Below are 25255 nucleotides of genomic sequence, written 5' to 3' on the forward strand. Positions count from 1 at the left end.
GTGTCAAGAGTACTTGTTATTTTGCAGTTCGCAAATTTTTATTTCTTGCATGGAGTGCACTTCGTACATGTTGTTCTAACTGAGATTTCATTGAACATCCAATTTTTTTTTTTTTTTTTATCACACACTTGGCATAACACCAGTACCGTCCGTAGTAAACGCATCATCGATAGTTACCCACGACCGCAATTTCGCGGATAACTTCGACGGTCAATACAGAACACGTGCGTTTTGCAACTGCAATACTAGAGTACTGTCCTTCTGTCATTCAGTTGAACAAGCGAAGTTTTTTGAAAGCTTAGGTTACCTGCTATGATATTGCCATTGTCGCCAGCTTCTTGGAACGAACTCTTGTAGTAAATTCCTGGAAGCACACTAGCATACAGTTTTAACTTGAATTGCAGGATTTGTTTTCATCTTTTTTTCCGTTTGACCTTCGATAACAATCAAATAGACTTCATTTTAGGAATTTCCTGGCCAGTCGCCTGTCAGGCACGTGATCTGTCTTCCTCCAGAGTTGAGAATAAAGGACGCTGCTAATGTACCCCGGAGGGAGGATTTTTACTTGTTTCTTCTTATATTTCTTTTGTTATTGGCGAAAATTCTGCGAAACATAGTTTGACAAATAAAAAAAAAAAAGAGATATTTCTCTTTCGGTAAAGAAACGAAAAGATAGACATGACAAAATTGAATCTAGATGCAGGCCTTGCACAGTTGGAGTTTTTTTAAATTATTATTTATTTATTTTAAATTAAAATTTCATTAAACGCAAAATTTTAAGACAGCTTTATGTAATATATATATATATATATATATATATATATATATATATATATATATATATAACCATAGAAATATGTAATATTGGTCATAATATGTAAAAATATGTAATATGAAACTTGAGTTGAAGCCCCCTACAGGTATGAATCACAAACATTTAAGGATTTGACGAACCTACATATGAAGGAAAAAATATGTAATTACATACAAATCCGGACATTACTTATCAATTCAATGGAAACACACGAAAAACATGAAACTTATTCGATTAATATGACGCTGGATCAGCTTTCGCGCTAACATCAGCTCTGATGTGACGTGGAATGAAGTCATAGACGTTGTGGAAAATGTAAAGTGGAATATTGTACCACTACACGTGCAGTGCACCACTCAGTCGGTTCTATAAGAGAGAACGCAGGTGGGAATCTACGCCGGATTTATGTCCCCAAAACAGACTACAGGTGTTCAATTATGTTCAGGTCTGGATATTGGTGGGCCAGAAGAAATATTTATCTTCATCTGGATGTTTCTCAGACCTCACCGCAACAGCTTGAACTGTCTGAATGGGCACTCCGAAATAAGGCGTCAATGCCCGGAAACTTATGGACTATAGTATGCATATTGTTCCCCTAAATAGCGACATAATCATAGATAGCGACGAGACCGATAAGCATCACTGAAAACTAAGATATTGCGACCCACACATCAGAGTCGCCGCCGCCGTGTTTCATGGTTGGGCGGAGACTGCTGGTTATTTGCGTTATCCTGACATACGTAAACACGGCCTGTGGACTGAAATAAGGTAAACAATGACTCATCCGACCATATCACACATTTCCAATTATCAGCAGCCCATATTGCATGTTCGGAACTGTTTGCATCGTCTTAGAGCGTTAGTGATCAGCGGTTTTGTCCGTGCAATTCCCATATGTCCATGTCATGTAACTTGCATCGGACTGTGATTGTCAACACAGATGCTGCTAGAGTTCTTCGCAATCGCACGACAGTTGCTGCTGTTGCACAAGTCCCGGCTGTGCGGTCACAGCCTGACCGTTGCCAACTCAAATATCTGACGTGTTTCCATTAATTTGGTAAGGATGTGTATATAACATGTTTTTGTGATATTACATTTATATATATGTATGTATATTTGTAGAACAAAGAAATTGTTGAAGAAGCTGTTAGTGAGCTGTGAGGGTCTGGACAGAATTTTCAGCGTTCTGATAAGCGAGGATAGTGAGGAATTTCCAAGCGCTGTTTCTGGTCTTTCAAAATTGGCAGTGTCAGTTGGGACCAAAACTGACGGCGGAAAAACAGACAGTAGTGCGATGGACAATAAAAGTGTTCCGCCATGTTGTAATGTTAAAGAACATAGTCATGATGTCGAATTTCTATTGGATGATGGTTCATCAATCACAGCAAGTAAAGATATTTTAAGTGAAAACTCACCGGTATTCAATGCAATGTTTCAAGGATATTTCAAAGAATCCTCTGAGAACACTGTAAAACTGGGAGTAACATCATACTCATGTATGCAATATTTGATTCATTTTCTGTGTAAGTGCAATTGTCCCATTACGAACAAAGTGCAGCTGGATACGATGCTAGAAGTAATCACAGAATCCAATAAGTTTTTACTGCCAACACTTCATGAGAAAATGTGCAAAGACGTAATAAAATATCATATGAAACCGAATACAATTTTCCAAGTTTGTTCGTGGTGTTTGAAAACAACTCAACAGGACACTAGGTCGTTTGAGTTACTTTGTGTGGAAACTATCAAGTATTTATTAATCGGGAAAATGGAAACGCAGCAAAGAGTTGAAATATTGAAATCCCTAATGATGTCTGTAAGTAAAGTAGATTTGAATGACTGGATATATCGAGTAATTTCGGAACAGCTGTCTATCTATTGTGGGTTTGTCCTTACGGGTTCTGTCTATGAATAATATTTGGTTTGTTTTGTTAACGAGCTTTGTATTGCTAGCTGGTCGTGGGCGTAGTAATTTCGTGTATCGCAACAGTTTATAGATGGGAACATAACGATCAGAAACAGAATATTATTGTAATGAATGAATTTTGTTGTAAATATTTATATACTGCAAAAAGAGTCCGTTTGTTTTGTATATTGTTTTTTTGTTGACTTTAAGGGCTTTATAAGATCCTTTATGTTAATACACACTTTCTTTGTGTGGGAATCCTTGACATAATAAAGAAGTATGTATATATACACTTTTCATTGTTTTTTCTCCATTTTTTCGGCATGTAGTTTAAATGCAGCTCTGTAATATTGATTAAAAGTTTTATCTTGTATTTCAGAATGTGCTTTAGAATAATTTTGGAGGGGTTGGGATTTTTTTTTTTTTTTTAATCTCTGTTTATATCTCCGATACTATAATATTTCTAGAAACACAGATAAAAATAATATTATTACGTAAAACAAAGATTATGATCAATTTGTATGTTTTCAACATTATTTCGTTTATACTGATATTGTGTGACGATTACATTAATTTTAAAATATATATGTCCTTAAGTGAACCCATTTTATTTTCATCGAACTTAGCGTGGTAGACTTTGAGCTTATTTGTACGCATGCGAAAAATTTTTCTGTCAGAGTTATGAGCCATCAAAGTTGGGGTTAGGATTTGCTCAAACACTCGAGAAAAAAGTCAATTACTATTTGTGACAAAATTGTATGAAACAAACCTGTTAAATGTCAATTTGAGCCATAAGAAAGCGAGGTTAATTAGCTACGTATGGAAGGATAGGAAGGGGGGTAAATGCAGTGTGTACTCATAATAATTATAACTACACCGAGTGTAGGATAATTGGGGCTGAAGTGAAATCTTTATGTAATAGCAAAATACATTTAAGACATGTATGCAAAACTCTGATCCTTGTATGGCTATTTATATGTGAACTTACATATAATCATTCATAACACTTGTAATAGGGAGAAATGTAGAACATAACCACTATTCCCTTTAGTTGGTATACCTCGCTTCCAATCTACAGAATATCAGCTCTCCTTCTTAAATGAGTGTTTGTAGCTGTGTTATGTAAACATGGTTTCCTCTGAATTTATCCAATTTTGACAATCAATATGACACGCAAGATATTACGATTATAAAAGCAGTATTAAATATTTTGTACCATAGTATTCCTCCAGAACACGAAAAAAAGTTTGCGCGTTTTTTTTTTTTTTTGTGTGTGTGTGTGTGTGTGTGTGTGTGATGGAATGAAGTTTTTGGATATGGAAGGCCCTTCTACAGCATCATGCACTTGTTGCTGGTGCAGGAAAACAAAGATTTGCATCTCAGTAATTCTTCGCCAAGAATTGTTTTTGTAGTACGAGTCCTACGTTCTGAAAAAAAGAAAAAAAATTGATTATTTATTTTTAAGATTTATTAAAGTACTGAAAGTTGGTAAATAGCACTTCAAGTTAGCTAGGCAAAATATGGTTAAAAAGGATTCATTTCTTAGAAAAATCAATAATCATCCTTGTACTAATTTTTCGGTGTCGTTTAATTCTTATTACAAGAATTGAAGGGTGTGGCCGAAAATTATTGGATAAAGGGCCGTACGAACTCGCATCTTTTAAGTACCACTTCAAATTTCCCCTTTTTAATTTATCTTATTGAATGACTTTCTATGCATAAATGTCCCTGGCACATATGCGTCTCGGGAAAAGTGAAAAGGTAAGTTAAGCGATTGTGTCCTAAACATTAGCTGAGTTACTCCACTATATGTAGCTGGAATGCTGTCACACACTGTAAGGAAACAGGTAAGTTATTTTTTTTTTTTTTTTTTAAATCACAAATTCATGAATATTATCATAATTGAAATAATCAAGTTTCCTTAATGCCAGTTTATAAGCTCCTTTGTTGCTAAATGGTTGGCGTATGCGTCTTCGGCCCTGCACCAGCAGCCAAGTTTGATTTCCAGTGGATCATGTGGTTTGGATCCCATGCTAGACTAGGTGCACGTCTCATATAGTCTCGGTGCTGAAAGAGATGCTAAATTACAATTCTTAATTCCAGTTAAATTATTATTTTTATGTCAGTTCCAATAATTTTTAATATCAATGTAAAAGTCCAGTGAAGCCGTATTAACGGACAGTCTAAAAGAAGTAGCACAAGGTTGTGTTTAGATTTTCAGTGACTTGAAAAGAATACCACTCATCTACTTGATGTTGAAAAAATGCAATGAAATGAAATCTTTAAGTTTTACGTCCCACGTTTATGCCAGTTAGGGTAAAGGAGACGGTGATGATGAGAAATTAATGAAATGGCTGAATGAAAGTGGGAGGAAACGGGAGAACCCCGAGAAAACCACGAGCACGGTGTTTGTCCACCACAAAGTCCACACTGCGCGAGCTGGGATCGAACCAGGGACCCCAAGCACCGGAGGTGAACGCTCTACCACCGAGCCACCGCGCTCTCCTACTTGATGTTGAGCTGATGTGGCAAGTAGTTGATTCATTCTTCGAATGGCTTGATGACAGGAGTTACTGGCAACTGGAGCAGCTTTGACTATAAAAAGAGCGACTTTCGTGGAATTTTATTTCGTTCACATATAGAACATATCTGGTTGTTGGATTGGAGTTTAGCATTCGATTCCCTTTTAGCAGCGAGACTATATGAGACGTGGAATCTGAAACCACATGAGCTCCTGCCGGGAATCGAACTCTGGTTTCTCGTCCGATAGCGCATGTTGGATTCATTACGTCAATACTAGTAAAATATCAAAATAGGTAATAACATTGTTTCACATGATGCACATAGATGTTTTTAATTATTCATTTGATATGATTTAGGTTCCTTATGCTTAACGGAAATTTCAAGACTGATCCCATCAATGGAAAATTCCTATTGGGCATCAAGGCATGAAAACTATTACGAATGTTGTTTGACCATTTTAAAAATCGATATGATATAATACTTCTCTAATAACTAATAATGATTCTCTACTAATAACTATCTTCGTCGTTCAATTGTGTCAACTACTGATGGATTTTTAATGTACTGTACGCTAAGGAATAAGTTATCAATGATCATCAATATACTACTAGCTGTTTCACATTTTTGACGTTCTTTTGATCTAAATATAATAATAATAATGTTTATTGCCCAATGTAATAAAATACTAAATCAAAATACATTAGTAATATAATGAAAGTTTGAAATCATCTACTTTATTTATTAGTTGCTAGCTGAAATGCCCGTTCTACGCATGGAAAGAATAGGTTTGCGGAAGTATTTGCACCTTCTTTTCCGTTTTCCCACCTTAGGATAGGCATTTGAATGAAAGTGTAATGATAAAAACCCATAATACTTTTTGATAAATTTTGAATCCCCTGCTCCCCGTATGATATGCCCTTTAATCGAAGTGATGTGATGAAAACTCAGTTTGAAGTAGGTAATATACTCAAAATTCTTTTCAAATGGGTTAGCCGCTTTTCCGTGTTATAATAATTATAGAAATCGCCCCTTCCCCACATTGAAATCGGAAATTTGGAAACGCTGGGGCACACGTGGAAAATTGACCTCAGGTATATCCCTCCTCACCCCATCCCGACAGGGGTTAACAGCATCATGAATATCACTATTCATTTCAGTCACCCCGAAAACTATGGATTCGATACTATAAAGATAACAAAAAAAAAAAAAAAATTCTGTCGCCTTTTCACCCACCACCTTCAAACATTGATATGACACCTACGATGTACCTGGAAGATCAAAAATAGTCCCCATCAGCATCGATGATCTGCCAACGTTCTGGAAGGCCATGGATTCCATCGCGGTAGAACTTGGTGGGCCGTGAAGCAAAGAAGGTATCAAGTGCATTTTGCACATCTACTAGGGATTTGAACTAGCGTCCTCTAAGATGATCGTACAAGGAATGGAACATGTGATAATCGGACGGTGCAATGTCCGGGGAGTATGACGGATGCAATAGTGTTTTTTATCCAAGGCTTAGAATGGTACCCCGCGTCATCCTACCCACATGGGGCTTAGCGTTGCCCTGTAACAGGAGGACCCTTTGTGATTCAGAAATGTGAGTTTTTCTTGAACACGGCTCATCTGCTGAAAGTATAGTTGCATTGATGCTCTGAGCAGCTGGTAGCAGTTTCCGATGGACGATGCCGCGAGCAGTCTATCAAACACACAGGAAGACCTTCTTCTGGTGCAGTGCTAGTTTCGGTTATGGAACCGGTTCATGGGATGCTAACCAATCATGACGACGCCGTGGAGCTTCGTACAGGACCCACTTCTCATCACATGTCAGCATTCTGCCCAGAAATGGCTCCTACCGTAGACGAGTCAGCAAAGAAACACAGGTTTCTGCTATCGTTGCCTTCTGGCCCGGAGTCAAATCATGTGGGACCCATCGACTCAACTTGTAGTGCTTCCCAAGTTGAAGGTGATTTCTCCACTCACACTGAATTGTAGTTCCAGCTCCTCACATGCCTGGCCACTGTTCGCCTCAATTGCTGCTTGAAGATCTTCATTTTGTGCATGTGTTGCGTCTTCGAGTGTTTCGTCACCGTCGTCAAACTTGTTAAACCAAACTGCACTGTCCGCGTAGTCACGACACCCTCACCAAAGGCCTGGCATATCTTCCGCCCCCCGCTGCAGCAGCATTTGACCCCAGTTTGAACTCGTACAGGATATGCCCTTATGACGCTCTGTGGAGGTGCCATGTTCACCCTGCCCTTACGCAAGTTCACGGTGTAACTGAAATGCCACAACGAGGTAGTTCGTATGCTAGATATGCTGGTTTTACCCCTACAACATTCTTTTCCGATTGTAAGTAATGTGTGTACAGAGTTTGATTGAAATTGTCCCAGGCATTCCAGCGTAATGCTGGAACATACATTAAAAAAACACATATTTGCTTTATTAACTATTTGGTTTATTCATGACAGAATACATCCACCATTCTTTCGTGCTGACAGAAAAACTGTTGATTACTGTATAACTATTAATTATGCAGTACAATCTACATAATTGCTCTGAGGCAGTCTTTTTTTGCTTTAAATCTTACTGCAAGTGCATGATATATTCCTTACTTAAACACTCATACACGTACATACATACACAATAAAAAAATTCTCAAATTCAGTTTTCAAGCCAATTAACGTGAAAGACCATAGTTATTAGTATTTCAACTGCAATGTAAGTAATTTATTATCTATTATCATTACAAAATCAAGACAAATAACCTACAAAAATAGTCATTTAAATCATAAAATAATCAGAGTCATTACAACAAAAGATTTAACATAAATGTATTGTTTTGTTTATTTACTGATAGATGTTTTGATGCATCTGCAACTGATATGGAGTGAATCTTAAATTAATAAAATAGAACTTACCTTTGTACCCGTGGTCATCGTCTTCTAGTTTATGCTAATATTTCGACTCACTCGTAAGCTATGTTCACGACCATTTGTTAGTTTTTGCAGCTGGAACTCATATACTACTATCGTTGTCTGTTTAAGTCCTGTAAAGAAAATGAATCACGAATTCCCAGACTACACTTATTCACTTTTAATATTTCGTTTCCAATTACATCCGCCGTCTAACAAACGAATAAGAACTGCTATTTCTAATAATGATTTTTGCATCAAATGCAATGTCTTGATGTTAATTTTTGTTTGTCACTTTGCACACAAGTTTCTATGTATAGTTACTTACTGTAGCAAATATTTTTATCTGTTCAGAAACTTGATCTATCCAGACGACATTCAACATCTTGTGCCCACTGTAGCTAGATCAAGATTTCTGTCAACTCCAAACTGTGATGATCTTAGATTTGGTAGTTTTAAAAAAATCCCTGAATATGAATATGAGAATCTCTGTACTATGAAAATAAAATTCTTAAATTTAAATTTGTTTTCTTTTGATTTGATATTATGCAATTTCACCTATGATCAAGATTTCCACTATCTAAGTTGTTAGGAGTTTTTTTTTTTTTTTTTCCATAAGAAAAGATTCGAAAAAAATTCTTTTAGTGGTGGAAGATCATACCTCCACTTCAATTTTGTGTTTCGACTTCTGTAACCCTCTTGATAAGACTCAAGTGGAGGGGTCTTCTCTTGCGTCTCTTATATGTTCTTTAACCTTTGTAGAGACGTTGCTTTTAGTCGTTCCTATGTAGGACACAAGTGCACGATGCAGTATAAATCCTTAGGGAAGCCAATTTCTCTATATAGTTTTTTTTTTTTTTTTTTTTTTGCAACGTAATAATTTTTGTCCTTCAACATAACTAAAATGTTTTTAAATCATTTTTTGTTAGAACAGAAACAAACTAGTGGAAATCTTAATCGTGGGTGGAATTGTATATCAAATCCAAGGAAATTTAATTTAAGAGTTTTATTTTATGGTACGGAGTTTTACAAAGCGTTAAAGAAAGCAAACGAAGTGTTAAAGTATGTCAAGGAAAATTCGTGTAATCCGGGAATTCGCAGTTTATTTTCTGTAAAGGACTTACATAAACAGACAACGATGACATTGTAGAAGTTCCAGCTGCAAAAAGTAAAAACTGTTTGCGAACATGGCTCTCAAGCGAGTCGAAATTAACACAAACTAAACTAAACCGCGAGTGCACAGGTAAGCTTTGTTATTCTATTGTTCTGTCCTTGTAAGGATATATTCTACAATATATAAGCGCGCTTACATGCTATTTTATTAACATCAGAAATCTGTCTTTGTGTAGTTTGTCAATTAAATATTAAGATCACAAATAAACAAATAAAATTTAAAAACGAAGCATACAACAGGTTTGTGTATTATTATCTTTCTTCGTAGAAATGTTCTGTAAATACTATGTTATTTTAGGGACATTAAAACATAAATCGAAATATATTATTCACTATTTACAAAAATCTTCATATGAAAAATGTTAGCAAATTTTCTTTGAACACACACAACAAATTTTTTAAAAATAAATTCTTATTTTTTTGTCGGAAACATAAAATAGTGTGTCTATAATAATATTCGTTACATATAATTTAAACAATCAGATTTTAAAAATGTTATATTTGCTTTCTAACTTTTACTATTTTATTCTAGCTTATAAACATAAAAATGTAGTTTGTAATAAAGATTTTAGAAACGAACAAATAACATTACGGTAAGTCTGTACTGAAATATAAGTGAAAAGTTTCATAGTGTCAGATAAGGCAATCCATCATAAAATGCATCCACCATTGAAGAGAATACAACGCCCCGTCAAAAGCCATAGAAGCACCATCTCCGGAACGCACTCGAGACGACATTGCTAATTATGCCAAAATGTGACCAAAGAGAATCCATCACTACCATAAGGTAAAAATAGCAGCACGTGTCGTTAACGATCACCAGCAACTGTTAAAATCGAACCATCCGAGGAGTTAGATCTCAAAACTACGCATACACGTCAGGTCCATGCTGTAGCATCAATGCACATCGCCCAATGAAAAATGGCATGCAAACACCTGTACGAACGCTGTCTACCGCGTGAAAAATGGCATTGTCATCATCCTAGATAAGGTGTAGGTCTGTTTTACCAAGTCAAAGCAGGTCCGTGCGATTCACTACCGTCCTGTCGATGGAAAGGATTCGCATTTGCAAGAAACTCCCCTCAAAGGGTTTATGGTAATAGAGGGTTTCTGTACCGAGGGAAGCTTCCTATACACAAGTGACATTTAATGTGAATGTAAATGCTTCTTAGTATATACATCATGTCTTAAATCTTATGTACCGCCAACATGCCTCTGATTTATATTACAATGAGACCGTTGAAGTCCACATCCACCAAGACAAAGCAAGCAGTCATATCGGCAAAACGGTGCCCTATATGGCTCACATGGAACAGGAGACAGGTATCAAGGCTATCTCATTCCTACCATCCATCACCCACGGACTATGGGTTATTGGCTTATTGAAACAGAAAATCACAAAGCATTAAGCCACAACATTTGAGGACTCTAGAAAGTATACAAGGACGAATGAGTTGAACTAAATCAAATTGTGGTGAATAATGGCATCCTTCAATGGAATCTCCGACGATGTGCACTAGTTCATTGCTAGGACCATCATATTGAACAGAATCGGTGGTGGGAAAAGTGTTTTATGGCCAAGAGCAGGCGGATGCAGTTCACTACCGGTAAAACCACTTTCTGCATTTCTTGGCATAAATAATACATTTATGAGAACTGGTTATATTTAGGTCAATTAAGTTCTTGCTGTTGAAAATTACTTTGAAAGGTCTTTTTGAAACCATTTTGTGGATTAGTGTTGAATTTATGTACAGGCTGATAATTATGAACAGAAAAACGGGCGGTAACATAAGGACAATTCAGTGTACGGTGGCTCAGTGTCAGCACTCTCCTCTGGTGCGAGGGGGTCCTTGGTTCGATTCCCGGTTACGCGAGTTTGTAGTGTACAGGAGTACCCCGAGAAAACCCACAGACACGATGCTGTTTACCACAAACTTACTTATCCAGGGAAATTTATTCGGTGGAAATTCAGAATCTAGAACTTAATTACGAAGGAATTCAAAAACTATTATCCACGAATATTTTAGACGGTGTTTGTGTTTTGATTTCCTTTGCATCAAAAGTGAAATTTAACATGTAGTTTCATTATTTTCTTTTTTTTCTTTTTTTTTTAAAAAAGGGGGGGGGGTGATAATAGAAAATATACAACTATTTCTTCGTAGTCTTCCAAAAGTCCTGCAAAAAGGTAAAAAGCTGTAACTTTGAAAGTACTACTTACAATTTTGTATTTTGTTTGTAATGACATGTGACATGTGTAAATCATGTGACAAAGATGGCGTATACTCAAGAGAAAGCTCAGTGTGTGGCGTGGTTTTTTGATTTAAAATCTAGTGTTTTGCTGAGAAGAAGAGTATTTTGGTGGCTTTGGGGATATGTGAAGACAGAAGTTTACAAGCAAAAACCGAAAGATGTCCAGGGTCTCCGGAAGAAGATACGTGATGTGATTGGGAGTATCACGGATGAAGCACGTCAAAATGCCATTCTTGATTCCCGAAAATACTTCAGCAATATTTGGACGTAAATGGTGCTCAGCTGGAGGTTTGGCGTTAAAAAAATGCTTGGAAACAAAATTTCAGACTTTCTTGCAAGTCAACTAAAAGTTTGGTACACATACAATAAATGGTTACAATGTTACAGCTTTTTACTTTTTGGCAGGGCTTTTGGAAGACCCTGTATTAATTTAATAAATGCATTTTTATTAAGTATGAGTCACTGTATGTACTTCCCACTATTTCATATTGAGCAACGCAGTGTACATACAAGCCACTGACAAAATAAAACTGACTGGCAACAGTCCACCAAAATTAACCAAGTAAGACTTGATGTTTGTAGTTTCTTATCTTATTTGGAGAAAGTCATTCCGTTGGTGACAATCCTTCCTCTTACACATTTTACCTATAATGTTTTTATTTCTCTGTGATAAGGCCATTCTTTGTCAAAATATTTTATAGTAGTGTGTTAGACTTCCAAGTGATGTTATGCCTAAGTACAGAAGTCTAGAACGTCCCTGTCCGTTCTCTTATGTCTATCAGAGATGATAAGAAATGGCTTTCTAACTTCGAGTTTGATTTTTCTATTGAAACCGAAGTGCTACATGTACACTCGTCCAAAATTATTGTCGCACGTCTATAAATGTGTTGTTGAAGGAATATAATTTGATAACGAATTCGCCCGGTATTTCTTATAACGTTAGAATGTGTATAATCAGCAAAGACATGTATGTGACAAATTTCATGTCAAAGGAACAGTAAATAAGAGCAATAAAACGAAAATAAAACTTTCTTGTTCATTTGGCAACATTTTGTTTTACTCATTCTAATTTTCGTATTTATAATTCTTTTCCTATGAAATTTACCGCAAATATACATTTCCCGATTATACACATAGTATCAGTATTAAAAGTACCCTGCAAAATTATTATCAAATTATATTCTTACAAGAAGACAGCTATAGATATGCGACAATCATTTTGGACATGAGTGTACCACTTATCGTTTTAGCGTTGGGTTTCAACAGTTTGGTACTCTATCGCAGTTCTACACTGTGAAACAGAACACTTGTTGAATTTATTAACTGAAATAATAATTAGTTCTTTTGTCCTAAAAGGAAGCCTCGAAATTAGGGATCATTTCTATAATCCAAATAGCTTCCGTTCGTATTGGCAACTGTTATATAACATATCAAGAAGTTCGTTATGTTTAAGAGCCTCGTTCCGTATCGGGCTTCGTAAAATTTGCGGATCGCAAAACGAAAAAAAAAAAAAATCCACAAGCAATTCAACAGCAATGCCGGTTATCGCAAACACTATGTAATGAGGCTCTAAGTGTTTATTACAATCTAATGAAATGTTACTTCTGTTGATTATTCAACAACTAACTACTATTCATTCTCTCCCGAACAGCTTTTATCTTCTGTTGTTATTATTACCCTATTTTCGTTCTTCTTTGGTTAGCGTACGCGCCTTTGGCGTGGGAGACCCGGGTTCGATTCCCGGCGGGAGCTCATGTGGTTCGGATTCCACGTTAATCAGTAGGTCCACGTCTCATATAGCCTCGCTGCTGAAAGGGACGCTAAACTAAAATCAACTCAACTCAACTCGTTCTTCTTTTGATTTATATATATTTAAAATATCAATGGCAATGACAGTATACTCTTATATCATAAGCAATCTTAACCGACTTTAACTTAACTTAGCATGGAGGCTGATCTTGAATTGCTTAGTACACATGGAAATTCATGTGCTGACCTTTCGGTTTCAGAGTGATTGATCATCGAAGCTGGGATTTGGACTGAAATTTTCGTAGAGGGTGAGGGATTTTTTAAAAATAAAAACTAGGGCAAAATACATAGAACAAACCTATTAAACGTTAAGTAAATGCAGTGTATATTTATAAGAAATTCCTAAAACTAATGTAGGACAAATCTTTCGTCAATTGGAAAAATAATTTCTAGTTACTTTATTCTGTTTTTAATTGCTACATACTATTTTTTTTTTTTTTTTTTTTTTTTAGAATCAATAAGTATTATTACAGATTTTTCAGAAAGAGAATGAACTTTTTATACTAAATTCGTTTTTTTTTAAAGTATCCAGTTCAAATCGGAAATAACTTTCCTGATAAATTAATGTACAGTGTTCATCAGCTAGTGAGAGAAAAGCAATATCTCAAAGCTTAATGCATATGGGAAAAAACATTTATGAACGTGTTTATAGTACGTCTATCTAAATTGAGATCGCTCAAATGTACGTTTTGCAACAAATAAAAGAATCAAAATTGTTTTTATAAAAGATACAAGGAGGTGAAGTTACAGAAAGTGATGTATACATTTTAACAATTCAGGAGTGGAAATTCCATGCAAATCAATCTTTATTTTGATATCTTGCCATAAACCTCATTCAGTCGTCATATTGTAATGAAAAAATCATATGCTACTTCATTTTAACCCTGTACTTAATCTATATAACTGCTATTGGAATTACATATTGATGTGGTTATTTCTTTAATTATGACGAACAAAAAAAGTTGACAGGATTGCAATCAACATTCTTGTATACGTTTAAAATCGCTTTTCACACAATTACACACAAGATTTAACTAAAGCGTGTCACAGTACTTTTTACTAATAAATTTGCTAAAACCTCAAACTATGTTAATACTTCACAGTTACTCTTTTAGATATAATAATATGAAACTTATATGATGGCAACAATTTAATAAAGTGAAAACAATTGAATATTACACTAATACATCAAATACAATGGATTAGAATCAGATCATAATATACTTCGAATATATTTGCATACGCAGTTACAAATTTTTATGCACAGAAGTATAAATGTGCCTACTCAAATGTTACATTTAGCAAAATATAATATATACGTACATATATTTAAATTTTTTTTAGCAGCTTTTGTTTCTTTACAATACACACACGTTCTTCATAGATACATATATATTTATATTTTTTTCAATATTTTTCCAGTATTGAAAATATTTACACAGGAGATGAGATTAGAATCACTCACATATACATCATTTCTAGACACTATCAGTTATAAACCTACCAAAACATAGTAAAAATTTAAGACTTCCTACTTATACGTTCAGTCAACAATTGTTAAGTAATGTAATACGAACACACATAAAAATATCAACATGAAGCATAAATAATAGCCAAACACCTACAGATATGCCTAGTACTGGATTTGCTTTTCTATGGTATGCTAACAGACTTGCACGTATCCGTAAATGAAATGAAATGATGATGCAATATTTAACAAAATTACAAGTGAATATTTTGCTAAATTGTAACTTTCAGGAAATTTTTGAAGCGCAGTGTGATCGAAGATTCATGTCAAATTCAGAATTAATAGTTTTCTCAACAATTATATTTGATTTGTAATGAGAAGTTCATATAAATTTTCGTACATTAAAGAAAGAAATAATTAAAATAGAAGGTTCTGCTGAAGAAATTACGTTCAGCATGACATTTCAGTTTCCCGGTTATTCTCACTATAATTGTCTCACCACATTCAATTGTATGTAAAACTGTCGTGACTGTATGGAAAGCATACGCACCTTCGACATGGAAGACCCAGGTTCAACTCCCGATGAAAGATTATGTGGTTCGATTTCACGTTAACTTGTACGTTTAACTCCAAATCAACCAAATGAGTGAAGTGAAAATTATGACTCCACAGACTAAAGTGAACAGAGGACCAATATAACACGTTTTACTGTACATGTCAATAAATTTCACTACAAAATTGACATCCAAGCTTTCGATTTTAATCAAGGATCGAGTTCCATAAAAAACGTAAGAAACTGAAAAAATAACATCTATCAACTTATAACGCCAAAATATGAAGAAAAGACAAAGCATGATAACATGAATTAATGTTTTAGCTGATTTTAGTTAGACTGATTTTAACACTGAAAAGAAATATAAATGTTATTTTTTTTAATCAAATTTATTTTTACTTTTTTGCTATTTATACAGAAAGAAATGAATCAGTTCTTTGACGATGGCAGTGGTGTTAACATTAATCTTCAATCTGGTTCAACCAAATTCTTATCAACATATTTATAATATCCTTACATTACTTACTCTTTAAAATCCTATTTCCGAATATTTCCATGATTTGTTAATGGAGAACCACGTGGATATTACGTTATGCAATATTTTATTATGTATTAAGCTAACTTCTGAAAACCTAACTTTATTGGAAGTGACATTGTAATTACTTAAATATGTGAGAGAGAGAGAGAGAAAGAAAAAAATACTGCTTTTAGGAATAACACTTGACAGTTGGTGGTCAATAATATAGTCAATTTTTAATAGCTGATCAATTTTTAAAAAAGGTTTCGCATACAAGCTTTAGATATAAATACAAGATTGTCTTTAAAATAGTATTAAGTTTGTTTACACGCTATTTCTTTTGATGATGTGTTGTATCAAAGCGAAATCCACATATTACACTCAGTTTAATAGAAAACAGATAAATGAATCTCACACAATTTTAGAATATATCTATCTTAGTTTACTGCTTAAAAAACATACGAATACTTTCATTCAATGTATGGTTTAATAGAATCAAAGAAACAAAGCTCATCGTATTCTGCGCCAGGCCAATCCCATCAAAGTTTCTATTAGTTTCCATCTAAGAGTTATTTTTCCATGTTCTTCTTCTCAGCGTATCCAAAACGCTTCTTCCCCAAACGATTCTCAATTAGAAATCTTACATCCGGCGCGATTATCCTACTTACCTTAGCAGTTTCGATCTAATCATCTGCATTATGTTTGGTGATGGGAATAATTTATTTTTATAATACATTTTCCTGTATTTGAGATCAACAAGAAGCCTACACTAGGCCGAAACCACAATTTCGTACTATTTATAACTCGTGTCTCATATTTTTAATGTAACTAGCAATGTTTCTATTTCCAAACATTCGGCCCTTTCATCCTTAAAAATTTCAATTTTCTACAACTCGTTTGAATATTAATAATTTTATAAAACTTTAATATGTAAACACTATTGATATCTCTTAATATCTAACATATTACATATATCAATGCTTATGATACATTCTATTAAATATAGACCACTTTTATTTATTCTCAATTTCAACGAAAGAAAAATCGAAAGCCGTGTTTGCTATGTATATCAATGTGAAGATACAAATATTAAGATTTAGTGTTAAGATATTGATCACAATTTTCATTGAAATATACGATCTTTTCTAGTCAGTGGTACTTCACAATGGGCACATTTCATACGTAAAATAACTTCTTAAAGAGGTCTCCGAAAGGAAAATGTGACCCGACAATTTTATCAACTTGACTGTGTTGTCTTCGTCTGTGCCTCACTTGGACACATACATGTACGATAAAGGATAATTTCAGAGCACTCCTAACATCACAACTTCAAACTTGAATTAAACTTTACAGAGCCTTAATTCCTTTCCACATCAGAAATAGGCTCTGCTGAAGACAACCGTATCAAGCTGTTAAAATACCACTTTATTTTTGACATGAGGACACCTATTTGTTATCCTCCTTCTGGTTATAAACAATATGCCACTAGAATACAGAAATAATTAATTAATTAACATAAAAATCTAATAATGAAGAAAAATTCAAGAAGTCGAGATTGTAAACCTCAACATGTCTTTAATATTAATATATCTTCAACACGATAAAATATACGGAATCTTAATATACTTTAGTGCAACATATTTGTAAGTATCAAATAATACACTTCCATTTCTATGTTTCCAAGAAAGTACATAAAATAAACGAGGCAAGGCCCATCTATTACTACAGAATACCTAACTATGCTCCTCTGGTTACAGATTGTTCTGAAAAAGACAAAAAGATAGAAGACATTAATGCCTGATATGTCAGTTCGTTGTACATAATATCTACAATATAGATATCCTAGAAATTTTTTAGTAGTACTGGAACTCTGTAAGTGTAACTTCATATAGAATTTAATAATAGTAATACAATAATAGAATACGAAAACGAATAATAGAATACGAATAATTCTATGTCCAAAATCAAAGTAATGTTTTGGACTTTGATATTTATTTAGGTTACATGCAAGTTTTAAATTCTTTTCGATACAAGAGTGGCTTACCACATTGAATTAGACTGTTCTTTCCATACAGATCAAATACAATTTAAAAAATACTGCGAATCTTCATATATATACTTCCTCCATATACTTCATATATGCAAACGCACTACTAGAGATTGTCGTACCAATCCTTTCCAAAGTTTTTTGAATAGTGTGCTTCAATTATACCTGAAAAATATCTGTTTGCAGTTGAAGTTTGCGAAATAATTTCTTTATTATTTATAGAAAATACATGTAATTTGGTATAAATTATCTACATTAGAACATTAGTACATGATCCTAGTAGAAACAATAATTACTTAACACAGTTTAAAGTAATATTACATGAGATATAACATTATATATACTGTATATCCAGGGTGATTCAAAATAATACCGACGTTTGGGAGGTGATTTCTAACACGAAGACAAGACAAAAAAATATAGACCAACTTGGGTGCACAAATGCTTCCTTTATGCGCTATGACCAGCCGAAAATTGTCAGAAAAATGCAAAAACAGCCATAACTCGTGAACAAAATGTTTGATCCAAGTTGGGTAAAAGGAAAATTCCATTATTTTTAGTCACAGATTCTATTAATGCATAATTCGATGTGGTGAAGGGACGGCGAGAGTGACCTCCAAAGAAACTGAAGAATTCCCAGAATATTTTATCAAAAGTTGGCTGAAGAAAATTGATAGAATCAAAGTACATTACGTCAACGAACAAAAATCGTACTACATTGTCCAAGTTAGAAGAACACTGTTAGAATTCATAAAAGGATGAGATATAAATGCCTGATTGATCTAGTCTGTCTCAAAGCAGAATGAGTTCTCTGAGGAAGAACTGCCCCTCTGATAGACATATTCTTTGAGTGTATGCCTATCATTTATGGAAAATACTGAAATATGTAGGTGCATGGAAGAGCGCAGCTTTTGTAATGTAATCATTAAAAATGCGTTGCATTTTATGAACAATCCACTACTTTAATCTCTCTCTTATCTTTCTTTTTCTTTAATTCTAGAATATATCCTTAATATGTTTACATTTCCGAACTAATTCACTATTGAACTACCTACCACACGACCTTTTAACTTTCTTTATTAATATGTTTCGTGATTGTCTTTTCCATCTTTCTCCTAGTAGAACTTTCACACACGTTTCGTTCCGGTGCCCTTGCACTTTTTATGCCCTAATACTTTTGCGATGCCCTGAATTGTGTTTTAAAAAATAAGAACCAGTGACAAGAGCAGAGGGGAACAGGACGAAGGTGAAGTAATATAAAATTACCCTTTTCGTATAGCTAGAAATATTTGCTGTGTCCCAAATATTTCTATCCCTCTGCCTGCCCTCACTCAAGAAACTAAAACTGGCATCCTCACTTTTAAGAATCTTTCAGTGAGTTCCTGTATCAATTTCTTCCGAATTTGAAATACTTTTCAATGGATATGTTACAGGTTAAGAAATAGTTACTGACTCAATGAAGCAATAGATTCAACTTAGTTCACTACTGTTAACTACGTAGGTCTTGTAGAAATGATTTTTAAGAACAGAAACTATTTGCTCACTCGTTACGACTGTGTTTCGTCAACTGCTGTATCTACTAGGGAAATTTCTCTGAGAGACAGAGTATATAACAACTCCTTTTAGCATTGATATGCGACGGTTTTTCCTTCCTTTAACGAGTTGTATATCATTTTCCGAAACAGTGTGTGTCAGCGTTTTTCAGTCATTTTTAGTTTTTGGCAGACTGTGTAATTTAAAAATTTCTCTAAAACTTTTTTTCCATAGGTAACGCCAAGTTACTCTATAGGTATCGTAGAGAACCATTACATACAGAACTACGACTACCTACCAAATAAGGAAAAATGATTATTGTTACCGTCGGTATGGTACATTATTGGTACCGTATATATATATATATATATATATATATATATATATATATATATACACCCTCCATTCCAAAAGAAACCGAACTTTTGAAAACAAATAGTACCACTAGTGCCATCTGTTGTAATATTTCACCGGTAGATGGCGTAGTCCCTCATTGACAACTGGTATAAATGTCAACATTTGGATGCGCGGCAACAAAGTTATTGCGTTTCAACTGTCAGTGCGTTGTGTACATCGGTCGGAAAATGAGTTTCAAACAACGAGCTGCAATTGAGTTTTGTGTTAAACTGGGTAAAACTTTTAGTGAAACGCACCAAATGCTACAAAATGCATATGGTGATGAGTGTCTATCCCGTACGCAAGTTTACGAGTGGTTCAGGCGATTCAAATCGGGTAGAGAGAAGCTGGATGATGACGAAAGATCAGGCCGTCCCAGAACCGGATTATCGGAAGAAAACATCGAAAAAGTGCGTGAATTCATTAAACATAACAAAAAATCGTCGGTGAAAGTTATTGAAATGGAATTAGGCATTCCTCAAACAACCGCATACCGCATTTTGACCGAAGTTTTGGGCCTTAAGAAGGTTAATTCGCGGTTTGTACCACACAAACTCACCGAAGACCAAAAAGTTGATCGAATTGCGCATTGCAAAGACATCGTTAAAAGTGCTCGGCAGGATCGAAACTCCTTGAAATCGATTGTAACTGGTGACGAGACGTGGTGTTTTGAATATGAGCCCGAAACAAAGCGGCAAAGTGCTGAATGGAGAGCGCCGGATGAAGGAACACCCAAAAAAAGTCGCTTGGTGAAGTCAAAAGTTAAGGTGATGCTGATTTGTTTTTACGATTCAAACGGAATTATCCACAAAGAATTTGTTCAGCCCGGCCAGACAGTCACTGGAGAGTTTTACTTGGGCGTCATGAAGCGTTTGCTGGCAAGAATTCGTCGTATTCGGCCCGAATATCGCGAAATCGGCAGTTGGACTCTTTGGACGATAATGCACCATCACATCGTTCGCGACTTGTAACTGAATTTTTGGTCAAAAATCACATTATTCGGTTGCATCATCCGCCCTATTCACTAGATCTCGCTCCGTGCGATTTCTATCTGTTCCCGAAACTGCATTTGGCGATGAAAGGAAAGTGGCACGCATCGATTGATGCCATTGAGAAGGCGACGACCGCCGTCCTAAAGACCATTCCAATAAAGGACATGGAGAAGTCGTTTGACAACTTGTTGGAGCGTGCAAATATGTGTATCGATGCAGAAGGGGAATACATTGATTAATAAAAATGATTTGTTCCAAAATGTACATTGCTTTTTTGTTTTTTTAAAACGTTCGGTTTCTTTTGGAATGGAGGGTGTATATATATATATATATATATACACCTGATTTTAGTGATCACGAAGGATTTATACAAGAGCGGCTCGGGGAAAGATAATAGTAAGCACCAATTCCATTGAAATTGAGTTGGTAGATGGAATGGGTTGTGATTTTATCACAGAATAGTATGTAACTAGTCGAAGTTCGGAAATCGAACTGAAAATGGCAGGGGAAGCTTGCTTGGCATGTGAGATTGCACTGCATTGCATGAACATGTTGGTTTAGAATTCATTTTCCTTCCTTGAGTTCTATTGTTCAAATTAACGAAATAATTTCATAGTTGATGGACACTGGAAAAACTTCCAACTTCCCACTAGCTGCCAGAAATTACAGAGTACGGAGAGTTTTAAAAACAGACACACAGACCTATTTAAAGTTATTTACGATTCTGTAAGCTGACTGAAAGTTACACTTGAAGAATTTTCATTGCAGCTAGCAGCACGTTGAATCATTCCGCTTCTTGAATTTATTATTAATTTTATACAAAGCATGACATGTTAAGCAAAGACAGTCAAAATTAGCAATGTGCAGAAATGGTAAAAACTTTAACACAGAAATATGAGGAAATGAAATCTTACATTTCCAGAAAATTATTTAATAGTTTTTACAGAATCATCATGAACCTGAGTTTTGATCTGCTGTGTATAATTTCTTTGGATGCAATATGTCGCAGCTGTGAAAATATACTGTATTTCAGAAGCATGGAATACACTAATAGAATTTGAATACATCATCAACACAACAATGGTTTATTTGCTTGAATTCAAACATTTCCTTTTTAGCACTGATGTTATATATACGACGTGGACCTATTGTTTAACGTAGAATCCAAACCACTTTACTCCCAGCAGGAATGCAACACTTCCATTTCGCCATGAGATCAATATAATGATGAAAGTTTACGTTACACAAGAATTATACTTCAATAACTACTCACCAACTAGTATTTCCTTGTTCACTTCTTTCATTGGACCCCTCATGTTGAGTTCTTGGGAAAAAATTATGCATTGTCATTTCTGGTTCTGGAGAATTATATGGCTCCACTGCTCTGGTGTTGGCCATGCTATTGTCTATAGCCTGTACATATGACACTCCAGTACCTCGTTTTCTGATCTCACTATCAGCTTGTATATCCTCTTCCTTGAGTCCCTCAGGTTCATTTTCTGACGAAAAATCACCCACTATCATTTCTGATTTCACGGAACTAAATGGAACCGTCGCTTTGGTGACCACGTTATCGTCATTACATTCGTTATCTTGCTTGGCAGCAACGTCGTTACTGTAACTTTCTGCTTGAGAAGCAATGTCTATTTTTCGTAGCAATACATAACAGTCACCTTTATTACACTTGTTCATAGAGTCAGTCAATTTCTCTGCAGACGAACGCAACTTTCTATCTTCTGCTTCATTATTGTCAACACTTGAATTCGCTGCAGATTCAGAATCAGAACTAGAAGGCCTCTTGTTCCTTGTTTTCACTTCCTGTTTTTGTTTCGGAGAACCTTTTTTCCTCTTGGCTACCCTCTTTACCAGAGGGGCATCACTATCGCTTGACGAAGCAGATGAAGAAGAATCAGACATGGATGGGGAATCATCATCTTCATTTAACGCAGACTTGTTATTTTTCCGTCTCGCAGATGGTTTTCTTCCCTAGAGAATAAAAGACGATTTTAAAATAAAACCAAATGACATATACGAGACAGTTTGGAACAACTGTAACGCTCTAATTTTCGAGAATCATAAATTCGAGATTTACATCAAATTACATTTTTCTTTGAAGCATTTAAATCATATGATCAAAGTACGATATCAAAATAGAGTAAAGTATCTTTCGACAAAGTAGACGAGAATTGTAACTATTTTGAACATAATTGTAACTTTTCAATGTTAGGCATTGTAGGTGTCATTAAAAGGTAGTCCACTTACAGAAATAAGTACTACGACAAAAATATTATAAATGATAATATAAATATTCCTAATAGTAACTAATCATTACTGGTATAAACTACTTTTTGTATTTTATAAATAAAGTATTTAATATGTAAGAATTATTGTATAAAACAAATACCTTTACACTCTTTATCACTATAATTTTGTAAATTCAACATGCCAAGACAATTACTTACAAAACGCTATGTTTTTAATTCCTTTATCCCCTCCATGTATGGCAACAGACGCACCTTTTGCAACAGGTATCCACTCGTCAGTTGTTAGTAACCCACAGCCTTAGAAATAATAATTCTTTGAATAAGTAAAGAAACCAAAAGGGTATCCCAGTCTGGATTGGATTACCAGTTGGCGAGGTGTCTTAAGAATTGTGAATACAAGGGAAAAGCTCCACTAAGAACAGATGTCAAGCTTTTTATCATATCCACTAAGGTACTGGTCTTCTAGATTTTCTTTTCACCGAAGTTAGTTATTAGTTACGATTGATTTACTTTTATAAGAGACATATTGTACTCTACATTAAAAAACACGTATTTGTAAATAATAATTTCAAAAGTTTTCAAGAGATATTCGGGTTTAATTTGTCATTTTTCTTATAAACTCGTACTACGTGTACACGTACCCATTTAGACAAAAATGTTTTAACTTGGATAAGTAGTTGTACATTTTTGTTAAAACTGAAATTATTTCTTTCGAACATGTTTTAATTAAATAATTGGGAACGCTGTCTGGTCTGCGAGATGCTAAAGGCTTAAGCTTGTCTATTATTTTAATAGTAGTACTTTTATGTATCACTAGGATTATTATGTTATTGCTATTCATAACACATTCCAATGTTTCAACTTTCAGATTATGTTTTAAAATATTTCCTTATGCCTTATCATGTAACATACGTTCCTTATACGTAATCCTATTTGGTGCATCTTTCTTTTGCTACTTTTTAAGATTGTTTCAAAAATATCATTTATTGGTATAAGTGATCATTTACTATTTTCCAATCTTTCAAAATAATCATATCTTACATACGGCTGTATTAAGCCTACAAGTTGTTCTCGGGACTGAAATAATAATAAGCAGAAAGAAAAAACTCTGTACGTTGGACGTTTATGACTCCTTTGAAATCTGTTCAAATTACAGAAGTACCAAGACAGAGCTTTCGAACTTATGTTATAGCAATTTATGTATATCGCTTTTTCGGTTTAAAAAAAAAAAAAAAAAAAAAAAAAAAAATGTATGATGGAGAGGTGATCAACTTCCGGATTTACTAATATTATTATTAAAATATAGGGTAGGAGAAGGGAATTGGGACGTATGTCTTTTTCAACCTTCTTTCCCCTGACAGGTTATAGGTGTTTTTCTAGTTTTTAAGAACTGATTATATGTTGCAGATTCTTCTGCACCTACTGTGGTAGTGGTAAGCTTTCGGCATCTTTTACTTTTGATGCTGCAACATTTTTATTGTTGTTGGTCTGATTTTACCCAATTACCGCCTTGGGTGCAAAATAACTAAAACCATTGCCGGTGCACATAAATCCGTGAGGGTGATTGGGTGTAAATGAAGAAAACTCAAGCTTTCATTTGATGTATATAACTTTTATTCCACTTAAAAACTAATAGTTTTATAAGGCACAGCAAAAAATTATACCTCTGTTTACGCAAAATAAAGAGTAATTTATTTCTAAATCCCAAACATATTTGAGTGCCTTTTCAAGTCTTCCAGTTATTGTTTATAGCATAGTACATTGTCCTATGAACATAATCCAAAATGAATCACATACGAAAAAAAAAAAAAAAAAAAAAAAACAATAAGCCGTTAAAACTTTGGCCGAAAACATAAATAAATTAATAAATAAAATAAAGTTTTTTTAAAAAAACAAGAGAACAGGCTATGTTATCAGGACTCCCAGCAGGACATTGAAAAAAATATACAACAGTTTGGTTTATAAAATAGGACAATTTAGTTTATAGAATATTATGCTCTGAAGCATAGAAAAAAATATATAAATGTATTGTAAGAAACTGGGCAACTGGAAACAAAATTTAGATTAATACAGAATAAGAGTATATATAACCTTTTAC

At 34.5% G+C, this 25255-nt stretch overlaps 2 protein-coding genes across 4 annotated transcripts in view; one reads left to right on the forward strand and one right to left on the reverse strand.

Moving 5' to 3' along the window:
- The window catches only part of Rnb (BTB/POZ domain-containing protein Rnb), a 41172-nt gene extending 38157 nt beyond the window's left edge, over positions 1–3015 (forward strand). Inside the window, exon 7 of the mRNA XM_081771459.1 lies at positions 1937–3015. Within this exon, the coding sequence (XP_081627585.1) occupies positions 1937–2729 (793 nt within the window). The 3' untranslated portion in view covers positions 2730–3015. The remainder of the gene's footprint in view (positions 1–1936) is intronic.
- A 4661-nt stretch (positions 3016–7676) lies between these two features.
- The window catches only part of LOC145694811 (uncharacterized), a 57594-nt gene continuing 40015 nt past the window's right edge, over positions 7677–25255 (reverse strand). For all 3 annotated transcript variants that reach the window (XM_081771461.1, XM_081771460.1, XM_081771462.1), the window contains 2 exons: positions 22167–22879; positions 7677–17688 (listed from right to left, as the gene is read on the reverse strand). In XM_081771461.1, the coding sequence (XP_081627587.1) occupies position 17688; positions 22167–22879 (714 nt within the window). In that variant the 3' untranslated portion in view covers positions 7677–17687. The remainder of the gene's footprint in view (positions 17689–22166; positions 22880–25255) is intronic.

This window comes from Thermobia domestica, chromosome 9, assembly GCF_964235325.1.
Source record: "Thermobia domestica chromosome 9, izTheDome1.hap1.1, whole genome shotgun sequence".
Classification (NCBI taxonomy): Eukaryota; Metazoa; Arthropoda; class Insecta; order Zygentoma; family Lepismatidae; genus Thermobia; species Thermobia domestica.